Here is a 23,337-nt window from a genome sequence, read left to right as displayed (position 1 = left end):
TGTTATCAGCTGAGGAAGGTTACTTGGTGATCCTCGCAACGTGCTTAGTAGATTTTACCTATTTTTAGCAGCTTTATCATGCTTTTCCAATTGTCCCAAAAATTGCTATTATGTTGTTCCAAAAAAATTAGAAAACACAGAAACACTAGAAACCGTGAACAGTCAGCAAAAAAACCAGAAAACACGAAAATCAATGCAAAAAAGTTGCCTCTGTTAGCAGAGTTTTGCGCAAAATTCTTGACAGTTTGCACAAATAATTTTTACGGCCCGCGCAAAATTATATTCGGCTCGCATGAAGAAATAGGTTCCGTGCAAGGTTTGGTGCACCCAAGAACTTTCTCGTGCAATGTGGAAAGAATCTTCGTGTGAAGATTCTAGATCCTCGGACAAAAATGAACAGTCTCGCACGAAGATTCCTGAAAATGTACGGAATAGTACGGATAGTGAACAAAAAATGAATTTAAAAAATAGAAAGAGGCCAGAAAAACTGGTTTTCGGGCCCCATGGTGGGCGCCAGAAATGTATGCGTGAATATGTGGCCTCTGCTAACACACACACACTTCAACACGGTCATTGTATGCGGATTCATTCCGAAATGAGCATTGGATTATTCATCTGAAAATCAGCCTGCAAAGTGACCTGTTGCCTTCTATCTAAAGAGAATTGCTTGTTAGATATCCTCAAATTCGAGGTGTTTAAGCAACCAGACCTTGCAAGAACGAAGGATTTGAATGCAATTTAAGCTATATAAATGTGCAAGTAATATAGATGAAGTATAAGCAATTAATCTAAGAAATAAAAGACATTAAACTAAAAAAGTATGCATTATTAAGCTAGATGAATTTAAACTAAGAATGCAAGATGTATGTAAAAATATGAGCAAATGTGAGTATGAATTCTAGCAGCAATTTGATGCAAATTCTCCAAATTCATCCTCTCAAAATGAAGAGATGAGGGTCTCTTAAATAGACTTTCCTGGAATCCATCAATGGTTGAGATCGATTTCAATCAACGGTCAGGATTAAAGGTGAAGTTCAATCATAAAGGGAGATTCCCAAATTAAAGGGAGCTAACATATTTAATTTGAGTAAAATAAGGAGTTAACTGATTCAATTTGAGTAGAAAAAGGAGTTAATTGATTTAACTCATTTTTGATCAATAGTGAACTGGAAAATTTCCTTTTTGAACTGAAGAGAGATTTTGTTGAGATATTAAATTTAATAAAATGAGATATGCTCTCATAATTACTTTTTCTATTTAATTAAATAATCTTTTAATTAATTAGAGACACTTTTCTTATTTAATTAAATAACTTCATTTAATTAATTAGGAATTGCTTCCCATTTAATTAAATAACTTTTTTTAATTAATTAGAAGTAAGTTCTCCATTTAATTAAATAATTTTGTTTAATTAATTAAAATAGGCACATTTATTAAATTAAATAAATTTAATTCCATAGTACATTAGCCTTAATATATAATTTAATTTAATTAAAGTATAAATACTTAGTAATTAAATTAAATATTAATTAATATGTTTAATGTGGCTAATATGAGTAAATACTACAGGAATTAAATAATAAGCATGATGAATGCAGATTAGGGTTTTCTGCATCTGACAATTAAGTCAAGTAGCGAATAGTCGAATAAGAATTTGCCTAATGGAATAGGAGTTTAAGATTGATCAAAAATAGACCAGAATTGGTTGAGATGGCAATGAGCCAATTTTGGGGTATTACACCTTCCAAACAAAATTATGAGGAACTTACTAGAATTTATATTATTTAAGTGGGATGGTAATGTTGATTTTATTGCTCTTTTTTAACACATAGCACTCAATTGCAACATATGAAATAGTTTGAAAGAATGTTCTTGTTTCCCTTCTTTAGAACTAGAGTTTCTTTTCCTCTTTAATCTATATGAAATAGATTCCAAAAAAAAATTAAAGGTCTCTCCATTGAAACAATTCTTCTTAAGCTTTTCTTTGACTACAATATGATGGAAGAAACTTATTAATTATTATAATTATGCATAGGTCATCTACCTTTCAAGATATTCTTATTACTTGTTCAAAAATGGGTCAACAATTGAAAGATATTTGTGATTTTAATTTTTTTGATTCAATTTCATGGACATTTATCAAAGTTTGTTATGGATCGAGTAATAATAATAGACAATTTCTAATTTTTATTCAATCATTAGTTTCCTTTGATATTGGCTTGAAATTATTTCGTTAAGAATTTAAAATGACTTTCATTTAGTCATTGTAATTGCATTCCTTTAAAGAAGATTTATATTAGTTTCTTCCTAGTTCGCCTCTTATTCCTTCCTTGAAGAAAAAATAGAAATATAAATTTAGTTCTATGTTTTGGACCAAAATAAGTGCTAAAAATAGACAAATAAACTAAAATTGATTTTGATGCCCATATGTAAGTTTGGAAACTACTACATTGCAAATTACCTAAGGCATATTATGATTCAAACAATTAAATGTCAACTTTTGTATTCATGTTAAAGTTTGACACATATTTGCTCAAATTATTAGCATGTTACAAAGCTATGGCTTTCTATCTTTCAACCTCGTAGCTGAATTTTTTTAATGATTTTACTATTCTTTCTAAGTGGCTCTTGTAACTTTAACTTGAATGTTAATCACTTTGTTCAATATATTTAAAATAAAGTTACAAATTCTTTTTTCTCCACCTCAATTTTTGCATATATTTGAAATCCAACTGATTAATTGAATTTTCAACAATTTGAATGTATCATTGACTTATTAGTTAATTAAAATATATTAAAATATTTTTTTAGCTTAAACAAAATTAATTTTGTAAGATATTTCTTTGTGATTGTTACGAATCACTAAGTATGATTCAAAAGATTGAAATAAATATAAACTAAATATAATTAAATAAAACACTTCTAAGCAGTAAATAAAAAAATAAATATATTTGATTAAAAAACTTCGAAGTCAACGGATCTTTGATCCACTGATAAAGTTGAATAACTCCTCACATATCATAATACAACTAAACAAAAATCTCCTCAATGACCATAACCGAAACTAGATAATTTCTATTATAAACAAAAATGTCATACTTGTTCTTTTTTTTTTTCCAAACCAGAGCCTGGCTTAAAATAGAGACCAAGATTAATACAGTCCGAAGAGGGGAGCAAAAAGCGGCAGAGAGAGGGGAAAGGGACAACGAAGAAATTATGTGACTGTCTTAGTTAATTAATTGCCAACCTCAATCATTCGCACAAAGTAAAGATGGCCATTAAATTGTCAGAATACCGTGTGACGTGGTGAAATGCCATCCGAAGACTCCAACTATCAAATCGGTGTTTGGTATGATCCATTAAAGTTCCCACTGCGTAACAAATATATCTTTGGTTTTAGCAATTTCTAAGAGACTATAATCTCGACAAAGTAGTATTAATATCAGATTAGATGCACTGAATACACTCCGATCCCTCTGGACTAAATCTGCGCCATTAAAAGTTTGAACAGCTTTTCAGAGCTGATCTTCAGATGGTTCTGCGAGTCGTTTCGGGAGGCACAAAACGATCATGGAAAGACATGAATGCCAAGATTGATATTTTCTGACGTGGTCCTCCTGTGTTTTAATGCTCTAACCATCGGCAAACATTCCTCCACGTAACCCAATAAACAATATACGATAAGAAATTTCATGGCTTCTGCTATATGAGAACATCTATATAAACAACCTACTCACTCACTGTTTGAGCAAACTGTACAAGTCTTTCATTGTGCTGGTTTACTGGTTTTATATTATGGCTCTTGTTCGAGTGCAATGCATTGCAATGGGTGGGATCGAAACAATACCATCTCAATTCATCAGAGCCAACGATGAGAGGCCTGTTTTGAATGCTCCTCCTGTCAGAATTCCACTCATAGATATGTCCAAGTTGGATGAATCAGATGATCGATTGAGGAAAGAAGCGGTGGAGGAAATAGGAAGGGCTGCAGAGGAGTGGGGGATATTTCAAGTGGTGAATCATGGTGTTTCTGATGATCTGATCCAACGGTTGCAAGCTGTGGGAAAAGACTTCTTTGATCTGCCACAGGAGGAGAAAGAAAAGTATGCCAACAATGCCGAGGAGGGGAATCTTGAAGGTTATGGCACTAAGTTGATACAAAATATTGAGGGAAAGATGGGGTGGAATGATTATTATTTCCATCTGCTGTGGCCTCCTTCCCGCATTAACTTCAACACCTGGCCAAAAAGCCCTTCTACTTACAGGTATCAACGTCTATTTCATGTACGGATTAGTTAGGGTTTCCTCCTTGTTTTGGAATGGTGCATTTCAGGAAAGTGGTTTATTCTAAATATTCGGTGTGAATTATGCTATCAGATTTCTGCAATGTTTAGTGTCATCTACAAGTCATATCTGATTTGATTGTCTGATCAGATATTTGAGTTTTGAGTATGATGTAAAGAGAATTGGAGCTGTTAGTTTAGAGTATGATGTATAAGTTATGGTAATATTTCAAATTGGATAGATGATTTAGAGCTACTTCTTGGGTTGAATTGTTTGTTTTTCTAAGTATCACACACTAATCAAAAAATTAGGGTTGGAGAAATAAGTCAACTCTGATCATTTAACACTTTTAGTCTAGAAATTTAGTCATAGTGTGGGATGTTTAAACCATTGAGAAGATGTTTAAAGAAGACTAGGAGATGTAAAAGTGTACACTTATAATGGGTTGAGTAAGCTAGACTCATCTGTCTTGCACTATAGATCATTTGGTTGCTTCTCCTATCAATTGTGATTACTCTGCATGAACCATCATTAGAATATATAGAGAGTTCTAACAAAGTAACTATTGACAAGATTACTATATGATGATAAAGCAGCCACCCTTAAACATCACACAGTAAGGGAATAATTAAGCTTGGGAAAAAAAAAGTGAACTTTGACTATTAAACACTTGTGGTCTAGGAATGAAGCTTAGTGTGTGATATTTAAGCTGTTCCCTCTCGGATCTAACATGAAGAGCTTAAGAAAATAGACAGAAATGTTATTTGAAACATAGCCCCACTAAAAGCTTGATGAATAATAGGAGAAAAACATAATAGTCTGATAAACTACCTAAACCAATTGTGTTAACTCTGCATCATTGGTTTATACATAATGGCAGTGCAATGTGCAAGCGTTAGAAAAATGATTTAGTTTGTATGGCAGAGAGGTTTGTGAAGAATATAGCAGAGGGATTTCAGGCGTTGTTGATAAGCTGCTATCTGCTCTTTCTATGAATCTTGGGCTGCAAGAGCGTTCGTTGAAAGAGGCGGTTGGTGGGGAAGAGTTGGAAATGGAGATGAAGATCAATTATTATCCTCCCTGTCCTCAGCCAGAACTCGCTTTGGGACTCGTCCCTCACACCGACATGAGTGCTTTGACTCTTCTTGTAGAGAACCAAGTCCCTGGACTTCAGGTTCACAAAGATTCTAATTGGGTTGCTGTTGATCATGTTCCAAACGCCATTATTGTCCACATTGGAGATACATTGCAGGTTTATATATACCTTTAATTTTTTCATCTCTTATAACTTTCATTCCTCTATCTTCATCTTGTTTGTAAGATGTATAATGTTAATGTGGCTAAGAGATGTGTTGATCAATGGAATGGGCAGATATTGAGCAATGGAAAGTACAAGAACGTTTTACACAGGAGCGTGGTGAGCAAAGACAATGTAAGAATGTCATGGCCGGTGTTTTGTTCTCCTCCAGGGGACAAAGTATTAGAACCCATTAAAGAGCTCCTTAATGAGCAGAGTCTTCCCTTGTTTACTGCCAAAACTTTCGCTGACTACAGACGAGGCAAACTAAACAAGGTCCAGAAGTAGAGGTGCAAGTTGTCCGGATCACTAGTATCATAATAATGATGTAACGACCTTCTACATCACACTTTTTCCTAGTAGTTGAGAGCTCTTTTGAAATGACGATCTAAAGATGTTTAGTTTAATAGATTTTTTTATTGTTAGTATTATAATATTTTGAGTAAACATTTTTAAATTTGTAAGAAGATGGAAGGCGAGAAAATTAGTTTTATTGATCATGTTGGATTGATAAAGAGGAATGTTTTAATATTCTCTGATTTATATTAAATTATTATTTTTTATTCTTAAAATTTTTGGAATGGTGAGTACGATTATAAATACAATTGATAAAGAAACTTTGAGTTAATATAATTAAGGAAAATATATATTATTCAAGATAATATTTCATAATTGAAAAAAAAATTGGAGGTCAAAAAAATATGTTGGTATATAAAGTGACAAATTCTAATTACTATAAGTAAATAAGTTTCAATTCTTGATTTATTGAGCATTCTTTCATAATGGAAACTATTGATTAAAATATCCATACATGCGTAGTAGAAGTCTTGTAAAAAGTGACATGTTTAAGGGATAAATAAACTAAGTATTCAATAAACCTTTCATAGCCCAGGTGCACTTGAAAACTTAAGGTGTATCCAATATTTCTTATTTGTCCACCAAGATTTTGTTTTGGTAGGTAAAGAGGAAATTTAGATTGCTTGAACTCTTATATAACATACTATTTCATCACATTGCTTTTGATCATCATGTCATTTGGAGATGCTTTATCAAATCACAATTAAGAAAGTTAAACTTCTTGGATATTTTTTGGCTTTATAATTATATTAATATATACACTTTTTAAAAATGTGCACATGTTTCAAAATTGATTCAAATATATATGACTAGATCACAACTATCCATGCAAATGATTGTGTTTGGTCTCTCTAAGTGTTATACTAATATATTATTAGTGTATACATGTGCTTATTTTCCTTAAATGCATAGATTTTTATTGCACCATTCTCATTGGATAGTTAGCAAACCAAACATTAATCACAACCTATGAAGTGAGCCATGTGACTTTGCATTAAATCAAACCAAAAGATGAATAATCCGAGTGTGGTAATGTGTGTGCACAACTTCACCCACATTACACATCTAGAGGGAAAATTTAAACTTGGAATGGGTAAACTTTCTAGAGAGAAATAGAAGCTAGAGATTTCACAATGTGAAAACAGAACTTTACTAAAAAAATATTGGTTTTTAGATTTAACTTCAAAGCATGGTAAAGGATAAGATCTTATGAACATGCCATATGGAAAAATAACACACATACATTTTATACTAAATTTTTGAGTAGTATCTTCATTTGGTTGATGTTCATATCAAGGATCATGCATAGATTAAGCGTCTCATATTCATCCTCATCTTTACCATGACACACCATATTTGTTCAAGCATTTAGAAACTAGAAATGAGAAAATTTGAACATTAAAATGCAAAGTTGAAAAAGTAAATATATATATTCATTGCATAAGCCCAATAGGAAGGCTTTAATGAGAACAATAACCAAGAGATGAACCAAATCACAGACTTAATATTTTCCTAAAGCAATATCTTGAAATTTATATTGAAGCTACTTCTGGGACATTAGAAACATCCTCCAATCTACTTCTTAATAGTATACTTGATTTTGAGTAGCAATGTGATATACATCCTTAAAGTTAGTATATATATTCTTCCCTTGTAACAACTTCACAATCGACTCTTAAATGACCAAACAACAAGACAAATGTAACTAACAGTTGAGTCATGTGTAGTTGTATGTGCAAGTGCTCTTTGAGTTTTATTATGAAGGCTCAACTCCCTTCTTTAAATTTACAATGAATTAAATGCAAATTATGTCAAAAACCTGAAGACACAAAGGCTATTAACACCCACACATTAACATGAAATGAGTGTGGTTATTAGATTTATGGATTAATCATAAAGAGAAAGATCAACAAGCAACCTTAAGAATGTTTATCAAACCTTTCTCATGACACAAAAAATAAAAGAAGTTAAATATTGGATTCTACAAAACATGAGTGAGCCAACCATATGATTACAAATAGTATGTACTTGATACCATAATGGAGGAAGAAATCTTGAACATAAAAAAAGAAAACCATACGATTAATCCTTAATCATAAAAGTAAACACACAAACCATATGATTTGATATATAGACTCTTCTTTATTTATGAATAAAATAAAATGATCACATGATCATTTAGTGCCCCTGTCATTATAATTAAAGAAAAGTAGAAAAATAAAACAAATATGCCTATTTTCCCCTATTACAATAATTATTGTATTTGCCAAAGGCACATGCTATTGCAATCATTTGTGCATAATGAGTGATTAATTTTTCCTACTTCAACCAATGAAATGTGAGTATTTTTATAATTAATTTAATCCTTTGATTTTTTCTAATGTTTATATGTCAAATCTTAATTTCTAAAATAATAATAAATATTTTACTTTAGTTTGATTGGCTCATATTATTTGAGTCTTATAGCAGCGGATTTCAGGAACCACTACCCTATATTTAAGAATGAAATATATATATAATATGAAACACATAAGACTTATATCAAACTCATAAAACTTATCAAATATTTTTTTTGCTATAATAGTTATATATTATAAATTCAAAAGTATTTTTATGTTAGAAACTATTATTTGATATATGTAGTTTGGATACCAATTGTTTTTAATCTTAATAATTTAAAGAGAATAAGTGAATTCTAACATTACATTTCTATGATAATTTTTTTTTAACTATAATTTTTTATTGAGAAATTATTATTCTTCAAATATTTAAATATGTATGAAGATAGTTTTTTTAATCTTAAATGAATATTGATTAGATTATATTAAATTAACATCATTACAACTCACTATTAAATTTTTATTCTTAAACTATTATAACTTATCTCAACTCACTATTTTTTAACTATTAAATTTTTAATCTTAAACTATTACAACTCCCAAAAAATACAAGACAATATGTGGCACTTATTTAGAAAATATATACGCCTCCTCCTACAACTACTGAACTCTAGAACTGAAAAAAAAGAACCCCTTACTAATTATTTCGCTATCTATTTAACACTTGGCCATTATGGTAATGCTTCAGTTACCACTATAACTGATTCTTGAGAAGGTGTGTATTTTCTCTTTTAATCCTTTGTTTCCTGATGGTTTTACTTCCTGAGACATAACCACCTTTCAAATATTAAAATGGAAGTTAGCATTGAGAAAGCCACATGTCGTTGAATGCCACTTTTTTATGTCACAACCGAAATTTACATTGCCTCCTCTGTGGTATTCAATTTCGTGATCATTATTTAAAGCTTTCACATTGCGCGCCCATCATACTGATCCGTCGATGCCCTAATAACTTGTGTCTACGCCCGATGAGGAATAGTAACAAGTTTTCAGAGATATTCACCATAATCAGGTTTCCTTTGGCATTCACATAAACATCTACAGTTCAAACCTCGCTTGCAACTGTATTGGGCCTTGATATCATCTTCACCTTATGAGCGATATGTGACTTTCAGTGCTGACTTATTTTTGCATCTTATCCGATATTCTCCATGGCGGTGTAGACTCCATTTGTTCAATAAGAATGCCCGGTCTATCTTCAAAGTTCACCTTTTATTGAAGTTGTGTATGAGGATGAGTCTCTCTCGGGGTGATATCACCATTTAGCTACAACTTTCTCTTTTCGTCGGACCGCAATACTTTAATATCACCTACCATTCTTATGACCCAATTTCTGTAATCTAACACTTTCTGACTTAATTTCCTTCATTCATAAGCATGATCTTTGTGTGTGAATCTGCTTCGAGCATTCTGTCAAACAGTTATCATGCCTTCGCATGCTTGACAAGGATATGAAAATTTACTTTGGTAAATGAAAAGCCTTAGCTCCTCATCTTTTATTTCATCTCGTAGACCACAAAATAGGGAATCTTTCACAGGTGAAATATTCTTGGGTGGTTTGGAAATGAAACCAAGAGCCTTACACCTCCACCGACACTTTTATTTGACATAATTTATCATGTCTTTTCCTAGGATCTTTTTTTTTCTTGCTTATGTGGCAAATGTTGACTTGGTCAAAATGGATTAATCTTAATTTAAGATAAATGAAAGTTAACATCTTAGATTACCAAAATGAAATGACTTATTTTATTATGGATATATACGTGAGATATTAGGTTATGATGATGATGTCATTGAAGTGTTTTAAATGTTGTGATTTAATAATGTGATTATGCTAATGTTTTTACTTCTTAATGATGATATATTAGATTTTATGGATATTGACTCATTTTTTGTTGCGAGTGTCTAAGTGGATGCAGGGATTGTCACAACGAGAGTGTGGTTGACATAGAGAGGGCTAGCGTCTCAAAAGGGGATGCATCAGATGTCATGCTGCCACACACACACATCACGTAGATTTCATGCGGATTGTTATGTTTCTTGTTACATTTATTAAGTTAATCCAGATGTTTAAGTGAAATATAGAGGATTGCAATTTAAATTGTTTTATGAAGAATGGATAGAAAGAAATTATTTTATTATATTAAATTCCCAACAATAAATCTGATGTTTGATTATGATATATGAATAAAGGTCTATTTTGGTTTTGAGAATATAAATTAGAAGCATTGTTTTATTATTAAATACCTTAATAGATTAGCTTTGATGTTTTAGATATATATATATATATATATATATATATATATAAGTTCTATTTTGTTTGGAATAGATAATTAGAAGTTTCATTTTGTTACACGTATATATGTAATGTGCTCATAAAACAAATTTTTAAAAAGAAATGTATTAATTCTTTAATCCTTTTATTTTAACTTTAAAATAATGAAACAAACACAAAAACCATATGAAATCACTGCACGGGGCAAATTCTTTTTAGGTCAGTTACGGGAAAGTGGTTTTTAAAAAGAAGGGTTTGGGAAAAACAAACCACACACGACAGATTGGGAAAACAAACATCAACTGGAAGAAGGAGGATTTGGTAAAATCAACGGTGGATGGGGAGACAATGGGGATTTGTGGAGTCTTCCTTTGGTTGCTATTAACATTCAAGATCAATGCTCAGCTTTCTCCTTTCAGGATTTCCTATGAAAAGGCAGAGGTAGGCATTGTAATTTCCTTTATGCGTATGCAATATGTACATTTTTGGGTGGTGATTTTGCATTTTTCCTTAGTATTACGAGAGAAATCTGTAAGATTTAGTTTTCTTTTAATGTCAAGATATTGTGTTCAAACCTTCGGTCTTATCTCTCTTCATCTACAGTAATGACATAGGGCTTTCCTATATAAGTAGCAATGTTAAATGTTGCTTATTTAGAACAGGAAGCCAACTTCATTTCACCTTGATATATCAAAACAACACATTTATTTCCTGAACTTGTCGAATCTTGATGGGAGTGTGGAAGCATTTTTCTTGTAACTACAACTGTAGCATATTGGAAGGTAGCTGAGTTTAGTTTTGTAGATTGAATCCCTTCCTATTGTGTCTTGCTGAATCTTGCCATAATCTAAACATTCTTATTCCTTAAAGACTAATTCTAGGTTTTGTAAACCCTAAACAGTTTAGGAAGAGCTTGCAGTTAGAGATTGCTCAATGATGACTGTAATTCGAGTCCTTAAAGTTTTACTCTATCTATTATTCTTTTGCTTCAACTGCCTAAAAGCATTGAAACCAAAACTTTCCATTTTGTTGTTAGGGTTAATAACCAAATATTAAAAATTGAACAATGAACTATTCCTTTAGACTGTCTAGTATGTTGGTTGATGTTAACTTTCATAGCAAAACTCTTCTTTAAAGTGCAAAACCTTAGATTAAATACATATGATGTGGCATTTATTTGTAGAGAAATGTTAAGAATTGAAACTTACTAAGTGACCACCTATTTGAAACAGACCTTAGGAGGTTGTTGTTTTATTTTAATAATTTCCAGCTTTCAGAATGCTCTGTTGTTAGAAATTTCAGTATATATTAGGATTAAATGATTTGTGAATATTTATCTTCATTTTTAATCTACAAATTTAGCTGTTACTGACTATTGTGGCATTTCAGAAATGCTCTGGTTGTCTAAATCATAGGAAAAGATTGGATGTAAGATTTATGTGATTATAGAAGAAATAGTAATTTTTCGTATCACTGTGAATAATTATATCATAAGATGAAACGACATTAGATCAAACTCCTTGTTGAAATCAACAATTAAGTGTTTTATGGTAGAGAAGGAACACTCATATATGTGTTAAATCAGTTGTAAAATTAATCAAACAACATTGGAATGTCTAACTATACCCTTCAAGAAGGATAATAAAAAATGCTATCTTTAAATGAAATCGGACGAAAGATAGATGGATACTTCACATTTAGTTTCTTCTATCTACCAATTCTATAGAATGGATGCATGTTGTTCTTCTTTCTTCTACTGTTAAATCTAGCTTTATAAAGTGCTTGGCCAAGCCATTTGTTTTTCAGATAATGCATATGTGTGTATGTGACTATTCTTATTTAATTTTACTACATATGTGTAGATGTGTAGTTTATTTTATTCCCTGCTACATTCCATGATTAGGCTACTAGGCACATGGTTGCAATGTAGTGTGTTTCATGGCTGCACCGGATTCATCCAATCCATCTCGTTCCAAGAAGCTAAGCTTCTCGTGCTAGGGTCGGAGAATTCTTCGTGTTAGAAAGAATCCCGAGGGAGTTTTCACTTTGTGGTTGACGAGGTTAAAGCACCCGGGTCACACTCCCATCTCAAATAGTAGGTGGATGACGTCCTACAACTTTGGAGACGGGATATGCTGAAGAACATGGCAGGAAGGTTATCTCAGTTTGATTTGTATTGTTCATCATTAAGATGTACTAATATATGTAATTGTAACTTGAGAACTATATAATGGTGGGAACTGATGTAAAGAAATGCATTATAAATTGCTATGAGTTTGATCAACAACTATGTTATTATGTTTCTATCATAAGCATGAAATGTGATTAGTTATCACCATTATTAATGTAGTTCTAAACATCATTTTTTTTTAAAACATGTTAAAAATGTGTAGTTACTGATCAACATCTTAATGTTTTGTTATGAGAATAAACTAATTGTTAATGGTTAAACAATTTGACTTTTCCATTATGTTTTGATTGGTTTGCTTTTGCATTTTCTAAAATTAGATGATGTGGCAGAATTGAGTAGGACATGGTTCGTACATTATTCCTCGTTTCAAGCCTGATTAAGGCTAGAAAAAATGTATTTTCAGTAGTCGTCCAATCACAAAGTGTCACGGGCTCTATTTCTTGGGAACTTGTGTTAGGAATACATGGCACTGAAGTTTTAAATGTTTCCATTCTCGAGACCGTCAAAGGTACAATTCTTTACCTCATACTCTTATTTGATAATTGATCCCATGAATTTAATAATTAATCTGATAGGCTTCTTAGCTTGTCGTGGGAATGTTGTGACATACCAATGTTGTCGGACGTTGTAGAAAAGAATCCGACTATTAACAATAGTGTGTCACAAAGGTGTAAAAACACAGTTAAAAAGACATCATTAAATATTATATGCCATGCAAAGTTTAGCAAGGGATTTATATTTAAGCAGGAAAAATTCTCTTATAAATTTGAATTTGCTAAATATATGTCTTTCCATGTTTTGCATGCATGAATTAGTATTTGTTAAATATCTGTCATAAATTAGTATTAGCTAAATATATTACTTTATTTTTTAATACACTACCCATAGATTTCCATCGTACTATTTTATTTTGATTATTTTCATATTTTAATTGCAAAATTCTTTTATGGGTTGTTCATAAATCTATGCTCTTAGTAATGAATTAGATTCAATTTTCTTTTGATTGCACTAAATACAAACACATGGAAATCCATTATACATGGGTGAAAGCACAAACTTGTGTCACCCTTTTGCAAAGGAAAAGGCTAACAAAAGTATAACTGTTCACTTTCAATGACATAAAATTGGTATTATTATTTTGAATTTGAAAATGAGGTAAATTAATAAAATTTGTAGAAATTGATGAATTTTAGGATTATAATTTTTAATAATTATTTGGAATAACAATTGATATATTTTCCTATTTTTTAAGGACATTTTTATAGTTGTTGAAAAATGTTGAAAATTGGGGTCTAGTTCCAAACAAAAAACTATAGGGAAATAAATTTATTTCCTTTTGATCTTAGACTATGTTATAGATAACATATATGGCTAGAACAATAAAAAATAAAAAATAGCTTTAGACGTATATTTTCTCATATATAATGATTCAAATTGTGAAATCGATGGTTTTCATCTCCCACAACATTTTTCAAGACAAATCTACTTTGACCAAGAGAAATATTATACATTCTAGAAGAGGACTCTCTCCTCTAGAACATCATATAATTTTTATTTTTTTTGATATGATTTAATATTTTTCCCTTTCTCAAAATTGACATCTTTTCGAGTGTTAAAATATGTGCTTGTAAAATTTTTTAATTACAATATACTATATTTGATTAAAACACTATAAACTCTATATGAGGATATTCTTGACTCCGAGCTTTCTAAAATGGTGTTTATATGTTAATGAAAAAATATAATAAAAAATAGTAAGAGTTATTGAAATGCCACTTTTCTAAAATAATTTTATTTCTTTAGTAATTTGATACAAAATAGTATAAAACATGCATTTCATAGCTATTTCCAATAGGAAAAGTGTGAGGCCATATATATCTTAGCTAGAATAAATTTATCTAGATCATTTTTTTTAACGAAAAATGATTTTTGGATAGAAATACTCGAATTCTGTCATTCTAGTCAGTCAACCTGAAAGGTGATACAACTTTGTACCTTTACCCGTATATACTCCTATATGCATTGATAAGATTGAACGTGGTAACAAGAAGGAAAAACTTACTGTGTTCTTTGACCAACTATGCCATTTGATTTGTCAAGAGCAAAGTTGAGATTGAGTGGCAAACTGGAAACCGTTACCGTCAATTTTCGATATTGGAAAACCCTAGCAATTAGGATCCCCAGATGCCATGACAAATATAGGGATTGTCATCCACAACTAGAATTTCTAAGTTTCTATCTTATTATTTTTAATAATAATTTAAAAATTGCACATAATTTAATATATTTTTAATTATCTAATTCATTTAGATTTTAGAATAGTTTCAATATTTATAGATTGTACTCTAAGATACAGTCTATAAACAAAAAAAATATCTTTCTTCATAAATATGAAAAATATCCATAATAAAGTAAATAATTTGTATTAATTTTTTTTTATTATTTTTATATAATAAATAATTATATTAAAAACATTTTTATTTCAATGATTACTCTAATTTTATTTAAAATTCTTATTATTTTTACATAATAAATAATTATATTTAAAATCTTTTTATTTCAATGATTATTCTTTGCAAATATACATTTATTAAGAAATAATTTTATTGATACAATATATTCTTCAAGTATTTCGTATAAAGTTATATTTAAATAATTGTGAAGGGAGAGACAAAGCAAGAGAAATCATGGAAAAGGAGGGGAGATAAAGTGATGGAATGATACAAATAGTGGATACATAGATCTAGATACAAGATATACATAGAATAAATCAAAGAGATATAGAGACATCATTATATAGATCAATAGGAGTGATAGATCAAATATGTTAAATTTCTTTAGAACACAAGTCTTTTTTAACAAAAAATGTATTTCAGTGGACATTTTCTATTTCAAAAAAGTAACATTTAAAAAGATAATGATATTATAGACTGATATTTTATTTATATTTTTTTTTTCTTGTCAAATAAATAATAATGTACACTTTATTTAAATTTAAAAATAATAATAAAATTGTTGGTTGTAATAATTAGTTATTTATATTTCTTATTATTTATTTATTTGTAGAATTATTTGGTCTTTAAATTTTGATGCACGTAGATTCTTCTAAAATTACTTAGAAGGGAATATTCTAATGGTTTGCTACATCTCTTTACTTATCTCATTTGATTGGGGACTAATGTGTTAATGGTGCACATACATGATACAAATATTTCTCCTATTAAATCTTTTAGAAAAAAAATTCTTTATTATAAATCTACTTTTTTGTTCATTACTTGAGTTACAATTGATGTTATAACTAATTGCATAACTACCATTTTAAGACAAATTTTAGTCTTCCATTATAGTTGAATTAGGTCTAGGGTTAGGTCCATTAAATTATAGTTGGTATTTTAATATTGAAATCAAAGTTAGAGATAACATGAGGGTTAAGGTTCTATTAATAATAGAATTAAAGTTATTATCATGGTTCAATTTTATGATCATTTATATTTTTCTTAGTGATATAAATGAATTATATTTTAATAAAAATTGAGTGGATATATAATATACAATATGTTAAATATTCAATATTGGTTTCCAAGTAACCCTACATCAATAGGTATCAGGATTGAAAGTTGAAAACTTGGAAAGAAGGTTAATGGATCTAAGAAAAAATACACAAATCCATTTTAATAACATAAGATGGGATCTCATATTTATATTGTATTATTATATTCAATACTAGTTTGCAAGTAACCCTACATGAATAAGTACGAGGATTAGAAGTTGAGAACTCGAAAAGAAGGTTGACAGACCTAGGAAAAAATACATAAATCCATTTTAATAACATAGGATGAGATCTCATATTTATATTGTATTATTAACTTTTTTTGTTATAGTTTGAATATTATTTCTATTATATTAAATATTAAAATAATAGGTCTTGCTCAGAATATTAATTATTTATAATAACTAAATCAAAAACTTATATAATAGAAATATTATAATTTAATATATATAAACTAATCATATTATAGTATATTATTTGTATCATACATTTTAATTAATATAATATGAAAAGTTTTCATTTTTAAAAATTTAAATATATACTGATTGAATAATTTTTTTGACAAATAGACTTTCATTATTAATTTATAGTATTAAAATACATTTCCCAAAAAACAAGCTTCCCTATTAGAGAGCCAAATATTATATGTTAAAAAATTTAAGATATCTATTATATAAAATAAAGTATTTATAATATAACATTATTTAAAATATAAAAATATTATACTTTCAATATAATAATAGTGATAATAGATTTTTGAAAAATATTATATACCATATAAAAATAATATATTTATAATTAACACTAGAGTAGACAATGATAATTAGAGGGGTAGGGAGATATAGAGAGGGATAAAGGGGGAGAGGCAAGGGTACTCTATAAGATGAATAATATGAAGAGAGAAGAGATATAAAGAGGTGAAAAGATTGATACTGATAAAAAAAGGGAAGGGAAAATAGAGAGAGAGAGAGAGAGAGAGAGAGAGAGAGAGGTGTACGTATGAAGGAGATAAATATGAAGGGAAACACAAAAGAGGAGGATGTGGGAGGGAGAGGAATATGCAGAGAGTGAGGAGATGAAGAGATACAATAATTTTTTCTGAGGTTATAGATAGTATATAGATAGATTTACATAGAAGATCAAAGAAAAAGAGAGCAAACAAATACAGATAGTGAAAGGTGAATGGTAAAGAGAGGGGAAAGATAAGATAGAGGTAGTGATATAATAAATATATAAGAAAAGGGATAGGGAGGTAGATTGGGAGAATGTGTGAATTAGAGAGAGATATATGGATATAAAAATCTAGATAGATATATAAATATATATTAACATAAATAGGAACATATAGAGAAACAATAGATTGGTTGTCCCTTTCACATATGAAATAACAATTAGAGGGATATATATTTATAATGGAAGAGAAGGAGAAACTGAGCGAGATGGGGGTAGAGTGATCAAGATGAATAATATAAAGAAAAAAGAGGAGTAGAGAGGTGAAAAGATTGATAGAGATAAAAATAGATAGGAAAAAATTGGGAGAATCAATGTATAGATAGATGAATCATAATCAAATATCAAAGTGGAGGATAGTTATGAGGGGATACGCAAAGAGGAGGGGGAGAAATAAGAAGATTAGATGAGGAATATAAATAGATAGAATGATAAAGATATATGAGGTGATAGATAAATAGTGGACCGATAGATAGACAAAGTATGTACATAGAGTACATCAAAGAAAAATAGAGGAAATTACAGCATATAAATATATAAGAGAATGCAGTAAAGAAGGGTAAGATAAAATAGACATAAGGAGAGAAAAACAAGTGTCCATATGTGTGAATAAGAGAGATATAATATTAGGATAGGAAAGAAGATAGGGAGAGTTCATAAATAACTATTCAAGAACATTATCAAAATTACACGACTATGGGCTTAACCTTTGCACCCTTCAAAGGTGAAAGCGCTAGTTTTTAAACTTTAATGAGGAACCAGGTCTTTTACTTATTTTAATCTTCTTTCCAGACGGCTCCATAGAGGACATACCTTTAAACTACATATGGGTTTAGTGCTATGATGCCATTTCCATGTGCTGGTCCGTGACCTTCATCTGTTCTAATATACCATCATCTTTCATAGACTGTTGCGGTGTATTCGGGCATTCTGAAAAATAGTTCAAGCGAGACTCCTTTGTGTGAAAAAGCCTTGATATCCTCAATAGGATGTATGCCCAATGTGAGTATTTTCGTTTCAGACATGTGTTCATCTTGCCTTAAAATACAGGGCCCGATCCATTGTTGTATACGAAAACATTGCCATTCTTCCTTGGCTACGCATAGAGCCCCAATGAAGGGATCGAATGACTCACACCACATAAAATCAACCAAAATTTTACAAAGACTTTACATCTAGAGTTCCTATCCCTTCTACATATGTTCATCAGGTTAGTGACATGTAACCTTGCTCAGGGTGCCCGACATTGTGTTTTTCTCCATAGTGCGTGGCTGCATCCATTGCACATGGGTGCATTATAAGACTCTTGCTCGCAGGCTCATGACACAAAACTATACTTTGTTTACTAGTGTATTTTCTTTGTATTCGATACGGAACAAAAACCAAGCTCTGTCGGCCAATATGGATCAAATTTGATATTGGGGAATTCAGGCATTTCACATGGGTGTGTACATGATGGACTTAGCTCTTCATATGTCTTTTCGGTGAATTCGATATCACTATGAGGTATATACGGTCAATCTCCTCATTCATTATCTTCTCCCCGGGCTTCCCCGGGCTGGAATGAAGAACACTACATAACATTGGGCCTCCTAATTTCTTTAGTGAAACACACCTCCACCATGTTGTGTATGACTTGATAACATATATGACCCGATTTTCTCATACATAATGGGTATCTGTATCTTTCTGAAGCACCATGGAGAATGCGGTTACATCACCATCTATATTGAGGCACCGATAGCTTCTCTCACTGTCTGGAAGATAAAAGAACACATGCCCACTGAGGACATCTTACGAAACCTGAAACCTACATCCCTGAAATGGTGAGCTGCACTTTGGATTTGAAATTTTAAAACTGAATCTAAACTTGATTTTAAACTTCAAAACTTGAACTTTTGAATCTTCATTTCGAACTTTGGGATCTGCATCTTGAACCAAACTTTGAATTATGAAGCCAAACTCTAAACTTGAACTGAACTTTGAACTTAGAACGTCTGAACTTTGAGGTTCAGAGTTCTGGTTCAACATATCCTCAGAACACTGTCTTCTTCACAAGTTATAGTCTGCAAAATCATCATCAGCAACAAAAACCAACCAAAACACCAGGATGACCTAGGGATTCCTTCCATGGGGCAAATTCTCCAAGTTTAAAAACTCAGGTAACTAAAACATGGTTACACTTATGATAGATATATCTTTTTTAAATAGAAAAATTACTTCAAAGTGCAAGAAGAAAATTAAATGCTTGAAAAATCTTAAAAGCATTCACCTCTATTGTTTCTTTTGAAATAAGTAAATTATTCTTGAAGTAAAATAATCTAATTTGGTGGAAAAAGCTTGGGCTATGTGGCTCCTCATAGTGGCTAGTCCACTATCTAGTAGTAGAAATTCTTCACTCTAAATTTAAAATATTGAGTTTAAAGAGAAAAGTTAGTAGAGATAGGTATTGATGAAGATTGTCTTTTAGTGAGTATATTATCTCAAAGAAAATCCAAAGCCTATAATGAAATAGATTCATATAATCCAAGAACATAAGGCATATGAAAATTGTAAATTAGAGATGTAAATTTTATTAAAAATACACATATGAGGTATGAAATAACCATAAATAGACCCAATACAAAATCTAGTAGAGATCAACATTGATAAACATTATCTTTTAATGAGTACATTCTCTCAAAAAGATCCCAAAGTCTTTGATGAAATTGTTAGCCCAAAGTGATGATGTAATTTATGATGCTATGAATGTAGGTAAAAGAGTCATATCAATTGTTATATTTTTATTAATGTCAAATTCTTAGTTAGCTAGACATTATGCTAATTTAGTAGAGTGCCATATCAATTTGATTTGATGAAGAACATTTGATTGATGAAGAGGATTTGAAGAAAGTATGTTGTTGAAAGAGATGATAAGTATGGTATTGAATGTGAACTTGAATGAGTTGGATAGTGATAATTTAATGTTGGTATGATTTTTTTGCAATCACGATATTGTAAGGTAATGTGTTATACAAGCTAAACTAAGTGACAAGGTTAAAGAATGAAGATAATATTCCCCAAGTAACTATAGTGTTCATTGAGTAGCTAGCTAAGCAAGACTAAGTTCAATATTGATTGAGTTTCATATTACCCAAGTAAAATGTTATGCTCACTGAGCAATAATAAAAAGAACAAGTTTGAAAAGATGGAATCAAATGCTGGATTTTGATGTAATTCAAGAATGTTCAAGAAGTTTAAAAGTGTGAGTAAAAGTTTGTTACAAAATCAAAAATTGGGAAAATGCAAGGAAGATTTGATGATGATGATTAAAGAAGGATAAAGATGGACACAAAGTTCTATGAATTTCTATTTTCTAAGTGGTTTCATCCAATGAATCTAAGATCAACAATCATGATTCAGTGACGATAATTAGAAGAATTTTCAAGCACAAAGATGACTATTTGAGGAGGATTTGGTCAAGTTTTTTTGTTGCTAAATGTATTTCCAATGACAACGGTGATGAATCTAATGATTGTATTGTTGATTGAACGCTAAGGAATGAGAAGTTATTGAAGAGGAAAGAAGAGATAGGTGAACTGAGCAGATGAAATAGGAGATCAAGATATAGTTAAAGTGAAAGGGAGAAGGTGTGAATTGGCCAAGTAAAGAGATTAGAGCATAGCGATCAGAAATAGACTAGGCAAAAAGGTGATTTGAGCAACCAAGGTAGTGTTATACCTAATAGATCAATTTGTACTATTACTTTCTAATCATTGTAGTCAAAAAATCTCTTAATTGTGGACCTAACAAGTTTGTCAAATCCTATATGGTAACATCAATTAGTGGTGTTTTAAGTCTTTTAGAGCAGGCCACTCTTTAGACAAGATGAAGAAGTTATAAGGTATAGATGATCTTTTGGTGTAAATCCTCTAACAAGGTCACATTAACAATGTGTATGTAAACCTTTAACAAGGTTGGCTCCTGGAAAAGCTCACTTTAGAAGAGTGAAAATTTTTGGTTGTTGGCTCTCGGTGGTTTTTTCTTTAACATAGTTTCGATGTTAAAAATATTGGAGTCAAATGTGTGAATGTTGTTATGTTCCAAGTTGATTTACATGTTATTTCTATTTTGATAAAATTCAATAATAACTAAGTTAATGTTCATTAATAATGAAATTTTATTACTGTTAGTCAATTATAACAGAACAATGAATGAACAATTTGGAGTTAAGTGATTGAGTGAGTTAATTGTGAAGTTAAATGAGTACACCGAGTGAATGTTTATGATGTTTATGAAGTTGTTTTGGTATTGAAAATGTTTGAAGGGACTATAGGATAACTAAACATAATTGGTTCACCCTCCTCCCTACCCCCCTTAGTTATCTAATAATTGGTATTAGAGAAAAGTGCTTGGAGAAAGAAGTTTAAAAGAACTTAAGCTAAATATGAAATGATGTATAAGAGAGAGGTAACAAAGTTGAACAAGGAGAATTTATCATCATGGAAAGATAGAATGAGGCTACATTTATCTAGAATTGGAGATAGTATAACTTATAGGTTGGACCATGAATGTGTTGCACCTCCTGCTCCTATGGAAGTGGAACAAATGATCTAGATTGGATCTTCATTCAATGATGCTAAGTTTGATGATATCAAGAACTAAACCAATAAAAAAATATGTGGGAAAAATTGGCACTTGTACACTATGGAGATCCAAGTGTAAGGAGAGCTAGAGTTGAAAGACTTATAGGCAAGTATGATGATATGATAATGAAGGAAGGTGAAAATGTTGCATAGTATGTGAATCAAATCAAAGAATTTGTGAGTAAAATCAAAGATTATAGAGGAGTTAAATCAGTGACACTAAAATTGTAAGTAAAGTTCCTAGGGCTCTTTTGCCTATTTATGCTTCCAAATTTTCTACAATTCAAGAAGTGGGAGCCATGCATGGTAATATTTTGACACTTGACAGTTTAGTTGGTCAGTTAACTACATTTGAATTGTGAAATTTTGACAATAGTATGATTACAATTGGAAATGATTGAATAAATCTTTACTAACCATTGGAAGTTTCAAGAAAGAAAGGAAAAGTAATGAAGAAAGAAAATCTGAATTTGAGGATCATCTAGATGAACTTGAAGCTTTAGATGTTAGAATTGCTTTAGAATAACTGAGAAGGGGGGGGGGGGGGGGGGGGGGGTGGGTGAATAATTTATTCAAGGTCCAAATGTCCTATTCATATTTTTCACCAAGTATAGTGAAATCATTCAACCATTCATTCATCCAAGCTTTAACTTATCTAATCAGCAAGTTACTATAAATCAACATGCAAGTATAACACAAGAAATCAACACATGACATAGTGATTTACGTGAAAACCCAATTTGGGAAAAACTACTAGTTACATGCTACTCAATTTTCACCCTTCTAAGTGATGCCCTATGAAAGGCCTACCCTGTTAAAGGCTTACAACACACTGTTTAATGTGACCTTGTTAGAGGATTTAACCACCCTATTAGCAGTGGGCCTGGTTAGAAGACTTTAGAAGATTCACTTGGAATGCCGCCCTGTTAAAGGATTTACAAATGGCTGTTAGGCCAACCTAAGTCCATAGGATTTTTAGATCTAATACAATTGCTAGAGAGTATTAAAAAATCTTGACCTGATTACAAAAAACAACTTATCTTGCAAATCTTAGATCACTTCTCAGTTCATACCCTTGCCTGGCCTTCAATCTTTGCAACACTTAACAGCTTGCCTTTTCTTTCAAGCT

At 30.7% G+C, this 23,337-nt stretch overlaps 1 protein-coding gene across 1 annotated transcript; it reads left to right on the top strand.

Moving 5' to 3' along the window:
* Positions 1–3,741: 3,741 nt before the first annotated feature.
* Positions 3,742–6,147, top strand: LOC149533731 (flavonol synthase/flavanone 3-hydroxylase-like). Its single transcript, XM_089803949.1, has 3 exons — positions 3,742–4,265; positions 5,209–5,536; positions 5,657–6,147. Exons 1-3 carry the CDS (start codon positions 3,796–3,798, stop codon positions 5,867–5,869), a joined length of 1,011 nt encoding a protein of 336 aa, XP_089660075.1. The 5' UTR covers positions 3,742–3,795; the 3' UTR covers positions 5,870–6,147.
* Positions 6,148–23,337: the final 17,190 nt, after the last annotated feature.

The sequence above is a fragment of the Cupressus sempervirens genome, chromosome 10, assembly GCF_028749045.1.
Source record: "Cupressus sempervirens isolate cs-2001-9-10 chromosome 10, ASM2874904v1, whole genome shotgun sequence".
Lineage (NCBI taxonomy): Eukaryota > Viridiplantae > Streptophyta > Pinopsida > Cupressales > Cupressaceae > Cupressus > Cupressus sempervirens.
Note: the sequence above shows the minus strand (reverse complement) of the source record. Positions and strands in the feature narration are given on the sequence as shown.

What these genes read in the sequence shown, in the direction of transcription:
- LOC149533731 (XM_089803949.1), top strand. Translation starts at nt 3,796, where the DNA reads ATGGCTCTTGTTCGAGTGCAATGCATTGCAATGGGTGGGATCGAAACA. An exon ending in AAAAGCCCTTCTACTTACAG is followed by an intron (nt 4,266 to 5,208) that starts GTATCAACGTCT and finishes TTTGTATGGCAG; the next exon opens with AGAGGTTTGTGAAGAATATA. An exon ending in ACATTGGAGATACATTGCAG is followed by an intron (nt 5,537 to 5,656) that starts GTTTATATATAC and finishes TGGAATGGGCAG; the next exon opens with ATATTGAGCAATGGAAAGTA.